The 17,840-nt window shown below is 39.6% G+C and overlaps 3 protein-coding genes across 3 annotated transcripts; all 3 read left to right on the plus strand.

The window, feature by feature from the left end:
• Window positions 1-9: 9 nt before the first annotated feature.
• gpx1a (glutathione peroxidase 1a) lies at window positions 10-1,324 on the plus strand. The gene is made up of 2 exons (XM_053484615.1): window positions 10-262; window positions 664-1,324. The coding sequence occupies exons 1-2, from the start codon at window positions 47-49 to the stop codon at window positions 1,012-1,014; spliced, it is 567 nt and encodes a 188-aa protein (XP_053340590.1). The 5' UTR covers window positions 10-46; the 3' UTR covers window positions 1,015-1,324.
• Window positions 1,325-4,272: 2,948 nt separating this feature from the next.
• Window positions 4,273-7,690, plus strand: brk1 (BRICK1 subunit of SCAR/WAVE actin nucleating complex). The gene is made up of 3 exons (XM_053483560.1): window positions 4,273-4,445; window positions 6,449-6,531; window positions 6,759-7,690. The coding sequence occupies exons 1-3, from the start codon at window positions 4,328-4,330 to the stop codon at window positions 6,783-6,785; spliced, it is 228 nt and encodes a 75-aa protein (XP_053339535.1). The 5' UTR covers window positions 4,273-4,327; the 3' UTR covers window positions 6,786-7,690.
• Window positions 7,691-9,321: 1,631 nt separating this feature from the next.
• Window positions 9,322-11,722, plus strand: setmar (SET domain and mariner transposase fusion gene). Its single transcript, XM_053484397.1, has 2 exons — window positions 9,322-9,564; window positions 10,819-11,722. The coding sequence occupies exons 1-2, from the start codon at window positions 9,478-9,480 to the stop codon at window positions 11,572-11,574; spliced, it is 843 nt and encodes a 280-aa protein (XP_053340372.1). The 5' UTR covers window positions 9,322-9,477; the 3' UTR covers window positions 11,575-11,722.
• Window positions 11,723-17,840: the final 6,118 nt, after the last annotated feature.

Raw genomic sequence — 17,840 nt, forward strand, 5'->3', positions numbered from 1 at the left:
GGGTGCGCAAACCTCTCAGTGCACGCATATCTTTATTCCTGTCAACATGGCTAAGAACTACTATGATCTTTCAGCTAAGCTGCTGTCAGGTGAGACTCTCAGTTTCTCCTCGCTGAAGGGGAAAGTGGTGCTGATCGAGAATGTGGCGTCTCTCTGAGGCACGACGGTCAGGGACTACACTCAGATGAACGAGCTTCACTCCAAATACTCGGAGATGGGGCTTGTCGTGCTGGGAGCTCCCTGCAACCAGTTCGGCCATCAGGTAAGGCCCATGTCTAGGTGTATGTGTGTGTGTGTGCGTGTGTTTTCTATAACACAATATGCAAAGTCCAGTCACAGCATTAGCTACAGTAGGATTTGTCTAATTCAAGACTGCTCAAGGTTGTGGTTCATCTCAATGTGTCTTCTACATTCCTTTTCCTCATCACTGCCGCCTCTGACTTGTTCATTAGGAATATAATTAGGAATCAGCACCTGGATTTCTGCAATGTCTGTACTGATCAAATTTAAATTGAGCCAGGTGATCAAACTCTATGCTGAAAATTAGTTTTGTCAGCATAAATGTGTTTTAGTTCACAAATAGAATCGTTTAGGGTTTTGTAATTACAGCCTAGTTGATTGCTGCTTTTTGGTTTTCTTTAATTTCTTTTTCTTTAAAATAAGGAAAACGGCAAGAATGAAGAAATCCTGAACAGCCTGAGGTATGTGCGTCCTGGAAAGGGCTTCGAGCCTCGATTCCAGCTGCTGGAAAAGATTGATGTGAACGGCAAGGACGCGCACCCCCTGTTCGTTTTTCTCAAAGAGAAGCTTCCCTTCCCTAGTGACAATCCTAGCGCCCTCATGACCGACCCCAAGTTCATCATCTGGAGTCCTGTGTGCAGGAACGACATCTCGTGGAACTTCGAGAAGTTCCTCGTCGGCCCCGATGGGACACCGTTCAAGCGCTACAGCAGGTTCTTCCTGACCAGTGACATCGAGGCTGACATTAAAGAGCTCCTCAAGAAAGTGAAGTAAACCGTCCTGGCATCAGAGGCGGGTGTGAGCAGATAGAGAGGTGGCACGGCCACGCCCGTCTTATCAGACTGCTGCCTGCGGAGAAAGATGGCGGTGTGAATTCAGCTGGCTGTGCTGACCCGATTAGAGTGCGACTGTTTTGTAGGACGTTTACTGTATGAAGGCACCGCTTGAAATCTGTACTGAGGGTGGTGACGGATGTGAACGTAAACGCTTATTATTAACAGACGTAATTTAGCCGTGTACAGCAGAGCTCAGCTTCTCCATACAGCTGTCTGAAACCAAATAAAGCTTATGAAAATGAAAGAAATGATTTTTTGTTATGTCTTTAAAAGGTGTCGAAGAGTAATTTAGTGTGTGTGTGTGTGAGAGAGAGAGAGAGAGAGAGAGAGAGAAAGTAAGAGAGAGGGAGAGAGAGGAAGAGAAACTGCATGTATGCACTATGGTTTCCATGCTGACTAGGAAAATTTCAAAACCAGGAAAAAACTGAGAATAATCTTAATAAGTGACTGTAAAGGTTAAAGATTAAGTTCTCACTGTAGTCAGGACAAGGTTGTAACACTTTCATGTCTAATCTCAAGACAATAAAACTTTTATGAGCAGGAATAAAATCAAAACAAGTTGCAAAATCAGATTTTTCCAGTCAGCTAACTTATTGATGGAGTAGTTAAAGAAAATACTCAATCACTTACTCAGATCACTTATATTTTTATTCATAGTCAAATAAATTTTATTATGAGGCGGCACGGTGGTGTAGAGGTTAGCACTGTCGCCTTGCACCTCCAGGGATTTATGTTAAAGTAAAACGCATGTCTTAAACTCAGGACACTTCTTCTGTGGTGTACTGAAACGGTACCACACCCACTGTTTAAACCTGCACAGCATCCTCTGGTGTTTTTAACCACTTGATTGAGGAGCTCCGTGTCTCTGAGCCATGACCAGGGTTTAGTCCATTATCACTGTACTGTCTATTAGACAAAAAAAGTCTCACGGGTTCTGCTCTATGTCCAAAACCAAGCCACGTTCCTCCTCCTCCTCCTCCTCCACACCTCTGTCTTCACTCCTGTCTGCCTGCACTCGTTCTCAAACTCCGAATTCATCTTCAAGTCATCTAAAATCTTCATGCTGGAGCTCTCTTCAGAAATGAAACAGGAGGAAGAACGGAACGTCAATGCAGCTGGACGACAGTCAGAACACATGACCATAAATATTGGCTTTATTTAATTATTTAAACCTAATACACTTGGCAAAAAAAAAAAACACTGGGTAATAAGAGACACCAGTTAAAAGATGCCAGTCTCCTGATTCAAACATTTCACGTACAGTACTTACTTTTCAAGTCAGTTCTTTCTTCTTTCATTAGATTCTTCCGTACTTTCTCACTTACTTACTGCAGCCATTTAACTTTGTCCATAGTGGGTGTGAAGAATATTTAGAGATGTTATGAACCATGTGCATGAAGCACATCATTAAAGTTAATCACCAAACCCACAGCACACACACACACACACACACACACACATCTGCAGTCAGCTTTGCGCTGTGTAACGCTGTGATTACTGTATGAAGCGTCTCAGGATGGCGAGTAGGGAGAGGACATGAGACATAAAGGACAGATCCAGGTCCTGAGATGGAGGTGGAGCTTTAGTGCCCCTCATGATGGTTTGTTACTTGACCTACAGTGAGGCCTTTGCAAGTTCTTGTCTGCAGTTTCTCAGCCGTGATCTAAAAGTAAAAAAAAAATATATTGTCTGTTTTATTTATATATATTCAATAATCCTATATATTATTGAAAAATAACAATATTAGTTAATTAACATAAGTTTATCTTCAAAACAATTAATATAAAAAGTTACGTAATTACGCTAACATAAAGAAAGAGTTTCTAGCCCTATTTACATGCTCTAGTCGTCATCATTAAGTTGTTTAACGGCACAATTAAGTCTCACTTAAGACAAAGTTAAAAGAAATTTTTAAGCTAGGAAAGTGTATCGAGGCCTATTACAAGTTGACATTTGCACCATGTTTACAGTCAGTTCATCATTCGGGCCGTTTCGTGTATGAGTATTATGATGTATTATATGTTTTATAATACATGATGTAGTATATTATATTACTAATACAGTAACTCACTAAGATGGCTAACAAGGATAGGAAAACTTTTCAACTCACTTAAATATAGTGTATATTCAAAACAAAAGATTTGGGCAATAATTTATCTTTAATAACTCCAGCTATAAAGAAGGGATTTTAAATTATTGTAAAGTTTTTAATAATGAATCAAAATACTATATAAACATTAGAATCATTAAACTTTCTCATATACAGGATTACTGCTGGATAATTACAAAAACAATAAGCTGTAATAATCCTAATTATAGAACATAATGTTTGTCTATTAATAATATTGATAATTAATAATCAGACTCGAGCAGACTATTGGAAAATAAATATAATTATTACTTTATAATATAATATATAATAATACTTTACCCTGTAGTTGTTTTTACTTGCTGATTAATGGTTTGCAAGTTGCCATAGAGAGAAAAATTCTTTAATATTATTATTATAGGCGGTATGGTGGTGTAGGTGTTAGCACTGTCGCCTTGCACCTCAAATGTCCAGGTTTGATTCCCATCTCCCGGTGCTTGGTCACAGGGGGCCTGGACCTCATCTCAGTAGACTAAGAGCACGAAAAGGGTTACACTCTGGACAGGGTGCCAATTAATAGCAGGGCACAGACACACACACACACACACACACACACTCACACGCTCATTCACACAATAACCATTTGGGCCAAAAAGGCCATTTGGGAAAACCAATTTGTCTAATCTGCATGACTTTGGACTGTGGGGGACTTCATGCATACAGACCCTGAAGTGGGAATTGAACCTGGACCCAGAAAGAAATTGATTCATTGCATGGCATAAAAAATTAAAGAGATAAAAAAAATAAAATTCTGTATGTATGGTGTCTGACATTAAAATAAAAGAGTCAAAGCATTATGGGACACGCGCGCGCACACACACACACACACACACACACACACATACAAGTGAAACTCGGAAGAAAATATTCAGCCAAACCAGTAACTTTGCATTAAAACCTGCTATTTCAGACATTTACATGCTTATACACTAACGGAATCGCAGTACTGTATCTTCATTTGCTCACCCGCGCCCCCTAGTGTCAACTAACGTGAATGTGGGAAAATTATTATTATTATTATTTTTTACTTTGTACGCCAGGCGGCGCGATTGAGCGCGGAAAAAATAAAGTGCGACGCCCAAGCCGAGCAGCTGGAGTGAAAATGGCCGGGCAGGAAGATCCAGTGCAGAGAGAAATCCACCAGGACTGGGCGAACCGCGAGTACATCGAAGTGATTACGAGCAGCATTAAGAAAATAGCCGACTTCCTCAACTCGTTCGGTGGGTTTGGTGTTGGAAAGACAAGCGTTTGGTTGTAAACAGCCGCTTGTTGTTGGGTGTTGCTAATGCTAACTGCGCTAGTCCGGCTAGTCAGCTTCCTGTGCCGCTCCATAAAGCTCTCTGGGGCTCTTAAAAGCTTTATTACTCATTTATAAATATGTAATATTCACTTTAAAGACGTTCCACACGCCAATGTAGTAGAAATTATCGTCACAGAGACGAATTTGCACGCCTTCCTGCTTGTTAGTGAAGCTAGCTAGCATACAGAGAGCACTGCTAGTCAGATACAGTGTTTGTGTGGAGTTAGCATTAGTGCTAATAGAGGAGAGAAATTATTAAATAAGTTAATATATAAATCATTATAGAGTTATTATAGCTGGGTAATTTAGTGTGAAGTGATAAAATACAGGTTTTATTTAGTTTAACTACACTTATGTCAAGTTACTAACCAGATAGTGTTAAAAAATATATATATATATATATATATATATATATACACATTTGTATATTTCTTAGTTTATGTTTTTGTTTTGGGGCTGTGGCTATCGAATATTTTGATAATCGAGTAATTGGATAAAATGTATTTTGCTTAATTAAACAGCTATGTAAAATATATGAGAGAAAGATTAATTGGTTTTCTGTTTTAGAAAACAACTTTTTTAAAGCATACAGCGTTTTAATAAATATAAACATTCTCATTATTCACAATAAAAGGAATAGTTTAATGTTGACTGAAATTAAGTGCATTACAGTGCTATACATTCTTATTTTGAAGCCTTTTCTCAGATGCAAAAAAAAAAAAAGGTATTTTAAAATAACTAAGTATCGAAAAAACTAAGGTGCACATTAAATTAATTTTATTTTATTGCTCCCTTCCATTTTGCAGCCCGCAACACAGCTAACTGTTTGCGTCTCCTTTCACTTTGTGGGGAACGTAAGCGCTTCTTCTTCGTCTGTGTTTACTGGCGGCATAACACAAGCTTTTAACATTCATTAAAAGAAGCTTTGAGGCGGAAGATTTTGCCTCAATCATTTTTTGTAATCAAATTACTCAGGTTACTCAAGGAACCGTTTCAGCCCTAGTTTGCTAGGTTAAATAACCAGTGGATCAAAAATGATCCTCACTCTGGTTAACCTTCTGTTTAATACACTCGTGGTGATGACGCACAGATTCATCACTACTAGTCTGAGCGTAAACGGCTAACAGAGTATTGAACATAAAACATCCTTAATCGCATACCGAGAAAAAGTGCAAAAGTCGACTATCAGCTGGAAAATTCATCACCGCCTACAGTTTTCTGGGATTCTCACAGCCCAGAAATATTGGAACATTATCAGGAAAAAGGTTTAACAATCAAGTGCTCGTTACAGTGAGACACTTATTGAAGAGCTGAGAACTAAACTTTGATTTTAACGTAGAGGACTGTTATCCCAGGGTATTGTGATTTTGCGTTGACACTTACTAAAACTTTGTTTTGATGTGTTAAAAGCATCTTCTCCCTAAAGTCCTGATCTCGCTCCATTAGACCTGTTTTGTCCCCTGAAACGTAGACGAAGATTTACTTCTGATGAATATGTAATGACAGTGGTGCATTCATGGCTTACAGCTCAGAGTAAAGCTTTTTTTAATGAGGGAATACGAAATCATGTTGACTGACAGTGTATTGAAAAGCAGGGGAAAATTGTGTATCTGTTTTTTTCCATACATTAATGGAAAAACAATCATCTTCCAAAGTGCGGATCATTTTTTACATGAAATAATAAGACGATAGAATAGGTTGTGTGTGTTGTTCCCAATAAATACAAGTTTATAAGACATAAGACTTTCTCAGATCTTGTATAATCTTGTGCACTATTGTTTAGAATAGTTATTTTTGCTCTTATAAATAAAGAACACAACACAGAAACCCTGATCGGAACTGTAATTAAATACAAACTGTATTTAACTGATGAACTGTAATTAAATACAAAAAAAGATTTTTTTAACAATTTCCTTTTTTCAGATATGTCCTGCAGGTCTCGTTTAGCCACACTGAACGAGAAGCTGACCGCCCTGGAGAGAAGGATCGAGTATATCGAGGCCAGGGTGAGTTATTATATGTGATTATAGTGATTATAAGGCCAGGAGAAGACCGATCGAGCTTAAGTAAGAGTGTTTCTCAGACAGGTCGAGGTCAGCGATGTCGTTTATTACAGCTTTAAATAAATTATTGTCTTGGGAAAATACAGCTGACTTTACAAATGAGGTTATGATTTACTTTCAATAAACAGTTGACGTTAAGCTGAAACTTACTGTTGCTCTCTCTGTTTAAGGTTACAAAGGGGGAAACGCTGACCTAACCTTTCTGACGCAGAAGACGAGACAAAATGGCCACACACCGTTTAATATTACCATTATTTTGTTCCTTTCACGTTTTTATTCACCTTAAATTACCAAGCGACTGTTTTCCGACCAGCCTCTTAAAGCCCCCGTGAGGAACTGCTCGCCCCGATTTTAGGTTTTAGAAAAGGAACTTTTGAACAGATTGAATGGTAAAAAAAGGGGTTAAACCCAGCTGTATAGCAGTTCCTCACTGCGGCTTTATCATTTGGGACCATGATGATTCACGTGTGACCATTTGAATTACATTTTCTGCCTCAGTATGAACAGATGTACTTTTTTTTCCTTTTTTCTCTTTTCTCTATCCTTACTTGGCTTGTTACTGTCTATGTGGTGCTTGCACATACGTCTGGTCCTTTATCGTGTCCTCATTCCATTTGAGCAGATATTAATAACTGGGGAAATTCAGACACTAAATATGATGTACTGGATGCAATGAGTGTGATGTGATGTTATGGGGGAGGACCCGTGCAGTAATGGTTAATTTTTTAAAAAACGAAAATGTAATTAGTTTACTCTCTGCCCTGTGTGTATGTATGTGTGTGTGTGTGTGTGTGTGTGTGTGTGTGTGTGTGTGTGTGTGTGTGCGTGCGAGAGAGACCAGTTTTCTGTATATATTTTGTAACTGTTGGAATGCAAACGCCAGCGTTGGCAGAAACTCACATGCCCTGTGAGTTTCTCATGCAATAGCACATCTTTCACACGGCGGGGGCGAGTGTCTGGGGAGAGACGTCTGACCATTTTGACCCACGTGACAATCTAGCCTGCGCGGGAGTGATGACGCCTCTCTACAGCCCATTTTGTGTTTTAACGCTCATACTTTGATGTATTGTGGTTACAAAAAAAAATAAATTAAATAACATGACTTTTTGTGTCTTGTGGTAATTTTTGAGTGTTTTTAACTACCGTGCTGCTTTCTTGCTTCTGTTTGGTTGATTACTTTATCGTTAATTATCTCTGACAGTCGTAGTATTCGTTTTTATTGGAACAAGGCATTCACAGGGACATGTATGGTGGAAGCGCTGTGTAAAAGTGAAAAGTTTTATTAGAGCGAAGAAATGTTACTGATATGGTAAAGCTTACCTTAATTGTTTATAATGTTTATAGAAGGAGTCTCCAGTGTCGGTACTTTTCTGATACTTTCGGGATAATAGAATTTACATGTTGTGGTTCCTCCGAGACATGACAAGGTTGGCTTTTGTTGCTGTTTGCTTTATTTAGTGAAGTGAGAGGGGTAAAAAAAGAAGCCGGTGAAGCAGTGACTGTATATAGTGAGTGTAAGAACACGACCTTAACTTAACATCAACTAGTTTCACATCTTTAAGTGTAGCTACTGTAGAAACAGATGAAAATCAATGACCTGTAGAGGATAAGGACACGGACAGGGAAAGGGAAAGGAAAATAAAAATCGAGACATGTGTCACTACTGGACTGTAGATTACGAAGGTAGGTCAAAAATTATTTGCACTCTGGTTCTTTAAGTTGACATTTAGAAAAGACAAATACATATTGTTTCGACATAATCTTGCTTTTCAATAGAATTTGTCCATCTGTCACCACGCTTTCTTATTCCCTCATTAAACAGTGTTGCATAATGAGCCACAAATGCACCGCTGTCTTCACTTCTTCATCAGGAGTCAATCTTCATCTTCGTAGGGCTGCTTTCAGGAAACGAAAGTCAGATGGAGCGAGATTGGGACTATAGGTAGGATGCTTTAACACCTCACCATCTAATTTTTGCAATGTCGACAGTGTGTGCAGAAGTGTGCGAACGTGGATCGTCATGCGAGATCACGACACATAGCAGTGGATATCGGTCCTCTGTGCTCAATCCAAAGTGTCAATAAGCGTCTCACTGTAACGAGCACTGTGGATTGTTGGACCTTTTTTCCTGACAATGTTCCAATACTTCTGGTATTCCTTGAGAATCCCAGAAAACTGTAAGCGTTGATGAATTTTCCAGCTGATTGTTGATTTTTTTTTATTTTTTCTCGGTCGGTGATTGAGGACACACACACACAGTCGTCATACACTTGGCCAATCAATGTGTACAGGACATGTCTTTAGACTGCGGAAGGAAACTGGGCAATCACAGGGAGAAACTCACACACACGCACAGACTGGAGGTGAGATACGAACCTGCAACCCTGAAGGGTGTGAGGTGACGGTACTAAACAGTAAGCAGTCATGTCTGAAAACTCTGTCCATATGTGCAAGTTTGGTGTTTGTTTTTGGACAGACTGTGGGTTTGTTAGTGCTCTTGTTGGTCCTCTATTTAGGACGCAGTCGTTGTGTGTGTACTATACATTTACTGATTTAAATGCCAAAGAAAGTAAAAAAAAAAAATAATAACATAACATAACATTAAATAAATGATAAAATAATAGTTTAGTGTTTAATGACAAGCATTTAAATGTTAACTGCTAGTAGACTTTAGGGACTTTACATTTGAAGTGGATCTGTTTCAGTGCAGTGACTCAGCTACTTCCTGTTTCCGGTTGTCTGGTGTTTGGTGCTTTTAGGAGTGATAGGCTTATTTTATTTTTATTTTTTAAATAAATATTATAACTTTAGGTTGTGTAATGGTTTATGATTCTGGTGTGTTTATGTGATAAGTGTTATTCGCATGTAGTGTTTAATGTATAAATAATAATGAGTGGTGACATCAGCCATGGTCTGGAAAATGTCCCTGTTTGCATCGATATAGATGAGAATCAAGAAACCGTGCCCAGATTCCAGGTAGATTCCTGTTTTTTTGTTTTTTGTTTTTGTTTGTTTTTAAATGGCCGACCTCTAAAAATAAAATACAATCTCTCTGATCTCGCGCTAAGCTGCAGTTCATCTTTACGACCACAAGATGGCAGCATAATCTCACTCTCAGACCTACAGTAGAGCATTTCCTGCATATCTACGATTTATAGTTTAAAACTTAACTTGTTTAATCACTTGTTTCTAAGAAGCTATTATTTTTATCTTAAATCAGACAAATTATAATCAACTAAAAGAAAACAGTCAGCACTGAACGTTTTAATATGGTGTGCGTTTTCATTTTTCTTATCGAGGATATTATTATAGTTATTTATTCAGGAAAAGAGTTTGTATAAATAGTAAAAAGTAAATCTATAAATAATCTGCTGATCTTTAATGTAATCAGTGATATTATTATTATTTGAGGTTGAAGCCCTCGTACATGTCTGTGTGTCTCTCTGTACAGCAGAACTCTCTGTCTAACTTATTAATACAAAGAAATCCCATTCTGTAAGGTTGAGTATCTTACGCCTTGTTTACACTAAGTTGTCTTTCTTTGGTGGTCAGACAAATACACTCCCTGTTCGGTAATCGGAGAGTGAATCACAGATGAGAAATGGAAAAAGTAGATAAAAGGATAAAGATGAAGTTTTGTCTTAAAACCACTCCAGCGTGTTAAAATTCACTTATACCACTTCAGCGCTGTTATTTCAGCCAAAGTGAAAATATGAACTAATCCCAGTCAAAATATTCACTTTATCTTTTCTAATTAATATCTATTGGTGCAGGTGTTTGTTTACATTGAGACAGTAGCGCATTAGTAGATTATTTTAAGGTAGATTATTAAATCCGACACATAACTGTTCATAACATCACTTTTATTCCACATTTAGATTTCACTTATGGTGCAGGTTAAACATCAGGCAGATACTGAACAACTGGCAACTTTTCATTAAATTCTGAAATTTTTCGGAGACTGGTTTCAGGTCCTTAAATGTATGAAACGTAAAGATATCGTTACAAGAACAAGTTCTGACCCAATGTACAGACAAAACATCACTTTTATTTGTATAGATTCAGACAAATTAAAATGAACCTCTTGTTGTAGTGAAGACTGTAAACAGTTGGTGTATATGGTCTTTAGATGATGTATGTTTTCAGCTTTCTTCTCAAGGATACTGTTCATTAGGTTATATATATTTTGAAAACAGTGTGTGTGTGTGTGTGTGTGTGTGTGTGCTTCAGTACACTCCAGAGAACGTTCGGGGTGCGGGCTGTGACGTTGACCCGAGTGAAGTGACCCTGCCAGGCTGCTCATGTCGTTTGACATCTTGTGTGCCGCCCAGCTGCCCGTGCCTGCGTTTCGGCCTGATGTACACCGAGGAAGGTTTACTGGAGCAGCATAAGGAGTCGGCCGCGTCTTACAGCCAGCCTGTGTTTGAATGTAACGCCCTGTGTGTGTGTAGTGAATCCTGCCAGTCTCGTGTGGTCCAGAACGGCCTGCAGACCCGCCTCTGTGTTATTCGAACTGAGAACCGTGGCTGGGGGGTCGTGACCCTGGAAGCCATGAAACGTGGCAGTTTTGTGTGCGAGTACGCCGGGGAAGTGATCGGGTTCGAGGAGGCGCGGCGGAGACAGCTGTCCCAGACGTCTGAGGATAAAAATTACATTATTTCCGTGCAGGAGCACGGCGGCTCACAGAGGATGGGCGTGACGTTTGTGGATCCTGTCGCCGTGGGCAACGTGGGCCGCTTCCTCAACCACTCGTGCCAGCCTAACCTGACCATGGTGCCCGTGCGTGTCCACTCCGTGGTGCCCAGGCTGGCTCTGTTCTCCAGCCGTGACATAGAGCCAGGCGAGGAACTTACCTTTGATTACTCGGGAGGACACACACAGAGAAGTGATGCTCCTGGTGCAGGAGACCTCCAGAGGAAAGAATGTGTGTGTGGTGCACAGAGCTGCACTGGCTTCCTCCCTTTAGACATTTCAGTCTTGCACTGATTAGACAGTAGAGAAGTGACTCTGACGTGTTAGTCACAGTTTGTAATGCATCGTTACCACCGGTTACGTCATTACTGTTTACATTTAAAGCTCAGATACATCTGCATTATTGTCTCACAGCACGTCTTAATAAAACAGTCATAATTAAATGCGGATTCAGAAACTTAGTTGTCACTTCTTTGTAAAAACCCACACAGTTTTTCTTTGCTAACGGTGGTACAGTGGGTAGCGCCGCTGTTACTGTTTACATGGTCTCATGTTCTTCACGTGTCTGTGTGGGTTTCATCCAGATTGCTGATAGAAAATGTTTCATTTAAATATGATTAAATCCTGACATTACACTCATTGATGTTTGGCATAAAAAAAAAAAAAAAAAGATGGCAATTTCAGAAAATTCCAGATTCCCAACTCAGACTATCAGTTTACCGTTGAGACGATTTATAAATTCCCAACTGGTTCTCACTCTATTAATTTAGCATCAAATTCAAATTAAATTTGTCAGTATGATAAGAAGTGAAATGCTTATACGACCGCTGATGAAAATGAAAATAAGAAAATAGAGTTATCAGTAAGAATATAAAGTATGAAATAAGAGAACTTTTACAAATTAGAAATATATAAACATATCGGAAAAAAAACCTTTAGCTGTAAAAATGAAATTTTATTTTATATTATGTACAAATATTAAATAACAGTATAATAAAATAAAAAGAATTGAAGTGGATTGTAGAAACCATGTCGTCATGGGGCAGAATAAAGTGTAAAGTCACAGCTTTTGTAAAGTTCCAACTGGTTCTTAAACTGGTTTAAACATTTACGAAAATCGCTCAGTGCCATCCTGTTCTCGAATTGTTAGTACAGAGTTCAAAAAATTCTTGTTTTCCTGAATTGATAACTAAACATTCTGAAAAAAAAAAAAAACAACGTACAATTCCCAAACTGGTAATTTAGATTTCAGAGATTTCAGAATTCTCAGCTGGCCTCTGATTTCTTAATATATTTCACAACATTCATTACTCTTATACAAATATACAGTATACAAATACATTAATATTCTCTCAACACTCTGCAGTGCAAATTCTCCTTCCACATAAATCTGTCTTTAACTGGAATGTATGTTGAACTTGCTGGTCTACAATCCTGAGCCACTTATGTTCCTCGTTGTAAACACCAGTCCAGGTTTCTCATACTCTATCTCTTAGTCGAGATTAAAAAAACGCCACTTTCCCCTTTAACAGTTCTTTCCACTGGAGATAAAGCTCAGGGGTAACAAGCAATTAAGAAGAGCCTCCGGGTGTTTGGATATAGTAACAGCGTCGCTCCCCAGCGCCACACGGAGGAGGGGCCCGGAGCGACCCACTTCACAGAGTCGTCATTCTTAAATCCGCTCTCTCTCTCCTCCATGTACGTCTCTGTCCCACTTTGAGCCCGGACCCTCCATCTCAACGGCGATATTAATATCCTCATCTGGGTTAATTAGCCCAGAGATCCGAGATGCAGAGCAGGGCTCCAGAAACCAGACCAGAACACGACACGACACGCATCGGCGTGAGAGCACAGAGTAAATAACTCCAAGTAACGTCCAGTGTCTTAATCACGACTCTGCAACTTTTATCCCGCAGGTGATCCGCTCCAACCCACTCTCAGCTCATTATTCACTCATTTAGTCTAGTCTGGATACGCCGGTAACTCTACATCGGTAAATCCTAGGATAAAATGCATGTAAGTCAGCTAAAACTTAGTTTTTCACTCATGGTATGAGTTTACAGTAACAAAAGGTTTGAACTTTCCTGCTTAAATCTTCCTCTTTCAAAACAAAACAAGATTTTTAAAATCTCATCATCTCAGTTTTAGATGAACAGTTTTGTACAATAACAGTGATGGCTCAGATCGAATCTGAAGAAAATTTAGGGTTGGGAGATTTATGTTCCAGATGTTCAGTTCGAGTCTGAGTCCGCTGCTGAAATCCAGATGTACCTTAGAGAGTTTAGATCTTTAACGTGCGAGCCAGAGGCCAGAGTGAAAACTGAAAACTTCTTAACATGACAGAAGGAAGGACCAGACTCACAGACGGAGCCCAATCCTCTGCCTTTTTTCAGAATCGTCCAACATGACTGCTGCTTGCTTATGATCTTACAATATTAATCCACAGCAACGTTTTGTTCATTGCAGCTGAGTTTATTTTCCCCCAACTGGACCATTCCTTCATCAGGTCAGTTTGACAACATGAGACTTCACTATGGGATCATTTGCATTTAGGCATTTGGTAGACGCCCTTATCCAGAGCGACTTACATTTGTTTTTTCAATACACATTTTTACAGTTGGGACAACTTGTAGGTCGTGGGATTTGAACGTGGGACCTTCCAAACCGTATTCCAATGCCTTAACCCTGACCCTTATACTATCCATTTTAATTATTTTAATTTTTAAATATTTACAAAAACTTCTTCAAGCAATTTGGCAGTGATGGGGCTCGAACCCACGACCTTCTGATCAGTAACCCACAGCATTAACCGACTAAGCCACCTCCACTAAAGAGCAAGATTATTTGATTTGTAATAATTTTGTTTTATTCTGCACATATTCACTCTTGGGTGCATGCATTAGGCCTGTCTGTCTGTCTGTCTGTCTGTCTGTTTGTTTGTTTGTTTGTTTATTTATTTATTTATTAAAGCTGTGCAATTACAGGCTGTCACTAAGAGGTCTTCTCTTCATTTGTGGTTGATGTTAATGGGGTTTTATTAAGGTTTGTTCCCCTCCAGCTGCTTTCTTCAATGCCATTATGAGATTGATATGAGAGTGTTTATTAACCGTGCTTCTCTTCCTCTCTGCTGTCTGTTAAATTTCTTCCTTAGAACATGAGCGCATGGGCTTAGCCCGGCCTGCGAGGGCCTTTCAGTCTCCCCAAAGTCATTTTCCCGTAAATGATTCAATCAAGTGTGCAAGTGCAAGAAACTGGGACTTGAGCTGCAGCTGTGAATGATTTGTGAAAATACTTCTTGTTTCACTGCTGCTCTGTTACTTCCTGACGCTTTATGGCGCACCCGGAAAAAGCCGGTTTTGGCGAAGTGTATCGTTGGTGTTTCCTCTCAAGTGCACGAGGAACCTCGTCTCCTCTGACGGCGCCCGAGGAGAAACGATACTAACTGGTCTGTGATAGACTCTCTGGAAATTTGACTTCTGTTTCATGACTCATTGCATCGAGTGAGTAAGCAAGTCTCCTAAGTCTCTATGGCAACGGAATGTGCGATATCGATTGGATGGCGAGTGTGGGCAGTGTTTCACTGCCATTGTTGGCCACTGAAAGCAGAAATCTTGCACTGCTGATGGAGCGACCTTCAGTTTAACTGTCACGTCGCCCTCGGAGCTGGCAGCGGCATGATCGATTTCAGTGGCTCGGGAATCTGTGAGACATCACTGTGTGTTCTGTCCATCTGGGAGCACGCTAGACATAAGGGTCACGACCTGAGGCCGCGATAGCAAACTGAATATCCAAGTTCAGAACATATCATCCCATCCACCGTCGTGGTAGAGGACACGTAAAGGTAAATGTAAAGCAAAGTGACTGTTACTGCAACAGCACATCCTGAGGTTTTATTATTCCGCTTGGATCAAAAATACATCATACATTTTATCCATTTATTTAACATCAAACATGTTAGTTCTTGTTCTCACATACATTATAGCAGCTGTATAGTAATTCCCACACCGGACTGTCTTTTTAAACACATGCTTTTTTTTTTATATACAGCTTTTCATGTCAACTGAGATACCCCAAATGTAACTGGGGTACCATCCTGAAGATTTCTTTAAACTTTAAACTTACATTTTGAACGTATCTATTACTTTTAGGTGTGTTCAAGTCAAAGCAGAAATTTCTGGTGAATTAAGGCATAAAAGTGATGGACGTTTACAGAAGATTTCCAGCACACTAAACGTTTTATAGAAGGCTGGACGCCCGTGAACGATGATCCTGGCTGAGGTGGCTCAGAGCCCGCTGCAGTCGTTCCCATGAACATTGACCTGATCTGTCTGTGGGAACTGTACACACAATCATTCACCAACACCACTTGCACGTAACAGGAACCGGGCTGGGAGTTATTGCCACAACCGCCGTACAGTCCTGACCTCGCTCCAAGCCATTTCCATATGTTTGGCTCATTAAAGGAGTTCCTGGGAGGCCAGCGTTTCAGTCTGATCATGGCTCCAGCGTACTGAGAAAACTTTGGACCTTGATGGTGTCCAAAAACTAGTGAAACACTGGGAAAAGTGCATTAGTGTAGAGAGAGAGAGAGAGATAAAGAGAGTTTTTACTCTTATAACTGTGTTCTGTTATTCTGCACAATCAAAAGTCCTGGTTTGACTTGAACACTCTTTGTAATAGCCAAATAAATTATTTTTGTATATTTAAAAATGCCACCGTAACAAATACCAGATGTCTCACAGATAGTCGAGGGGATTAAGATGCTAAACTGTTGGCACTGAGCTTCTGTTACTTGTTTACAATGTTATCCTTGTAGTTAGAATTAAAAACGCTGTCCTGGCTGACTGACTGCATTTTGCCTGAAGGGGGAACCGTGTCAAATTTATTTCCATTAAACTGTAATTTATGTAACCAGAACATCAGAGTCCATTTCCAGACTTTTCTCCTGAAGTTTTCTGCCGCTTTATAAACGGGTCATTAACTCCCGCTGTTTCAAAACAAACATCCCAAATGATGTCTGTTGGGGTTACTGTTTTTTAACTTCAGCCCCATTGAAAACTGGGCCAGTGGTTTATTTAGGCAGAGTGGCTCATAAGCCTCGTGCACTTGTACACTCCATGCTGGGAATTTAATTTAAAGCAGAAATGGCTGTGGGTCTATATGGGACAATGTGTCAAGAGCGCTGTGGCATTGGGGTGGCCCACATTACACGTTACAGTGGTGGGAATGTTTATAAAAGGAGCGCCACTTTTTTCTCAAGGTAATATTTAAGTCAGAATATAATAGAGTTTAGGTTTAAAGTTTTATTGAATTTGGAGTTGGTTTCAGAAGTTAAAGGTTCAATCTATTTAATCTATACTTTCTGAAAGCGATCCTAGACCTAAATTACTGTAAAATATTCAGAAGAACCCTTTATAAATATTGTATATTACGTTATTGCCATATAATCGATATCATTGTTATTTTTTAGGCTTCATTTGAGTGAGCATCTTATGAATCATTCATTTCAACCAAAGAAACTTTTTTTCATAGAAGCAGTCAAAAAACTAATATTATCGTATGGTAATATATTTGCCAAAATTATGTCTATAAAAATAAGTTGGTTTCGCACGATGCCGCTAGAGGGTCAAAACCAAAATGGTAGACCTGGTTTAAAAAATTTAAATGCCTGCCTTATTGTTGGATTTTTTTTGCATTTGAAGGGAAACAATGCGAAGGAAAATCACGACGAGTTGGTTGACTTGGGGTATGAAATTCCTCCTCATCCCCCTACGCCTCCAACCATGCACCCAGTGACTTTTTCCTCTCTTCCATCACTTAAAGAAACCACACTGTGGCAAGATGACAATGAGGTGATTACGGTAGAACTTTTTCTCAATCCAGAGCGACTTACATTTTCATAATACTCATTATCCATCTAAACAGTTGAGGGTTAAGGGCCTTGCTCAAGGGCCCAACAGGGACAACTTTGTGGAGACCTTTTAAACCACAGTCCAGTGTCTTAACCTCTGAGCTACCCATGACCCCTGACAAAAAGAAGGCTTCTTCAAAAGAAGGTCTCCAATGGCTCATTCATCGTTCGAAGAAGTGTCGCTTTTAGGTGGAGGAGATGTCGAAAAGTTCTAAGTTCATGACCGACGTTTTCGCTAAACATTTTTTTTAGCAATAATAATAATTTGATGACCGGCCCTCGTACTGTAATTAGCCTCACAGGCACCAGAGGGCAAATTTTTAGGGATATTTTTAAATCTCACACACTGCCCCTTTAAACTGACCATTTTCACCAATTTGTGCTGTTGTACTGCAATATAGTGTCCTTGTGATATGTTTATTTATTAACCTTAATTTTTATCTATTTTAACCTTGTGAATAACCCGTTCATACTTTCTGATTGCGGTGCTCGACGCCTCCTTACATCCTTCCTGCTGTCGGAAACTCCACAGAGAGTCTGCCGCCTCCTAATCAAAGCCTCACACAATCAAATCAAGTCTAATCAAGAGGCTCTCGGCGTGAAGAGCGTCTTCAAAGCCATCAGACGGATCAGACTGCTAGAAAGTACG

This window comes from Clarias gariepinus, chromosome 23, assembly GCF_024256425.1.
Source record: "Clarias gariepinus isolate MV-2021 ecotype Netherlands chromosome 23, CGAR_prim_01v2, whole genome shotgun sequence".
Classification (NCBI taxonomy): domain Eukaryota; kingdom Metazoa; phylum Chordata; class Actinopteri; order Siluriformes; family Clariidae; genus Clarias; species Clarias gariepinus.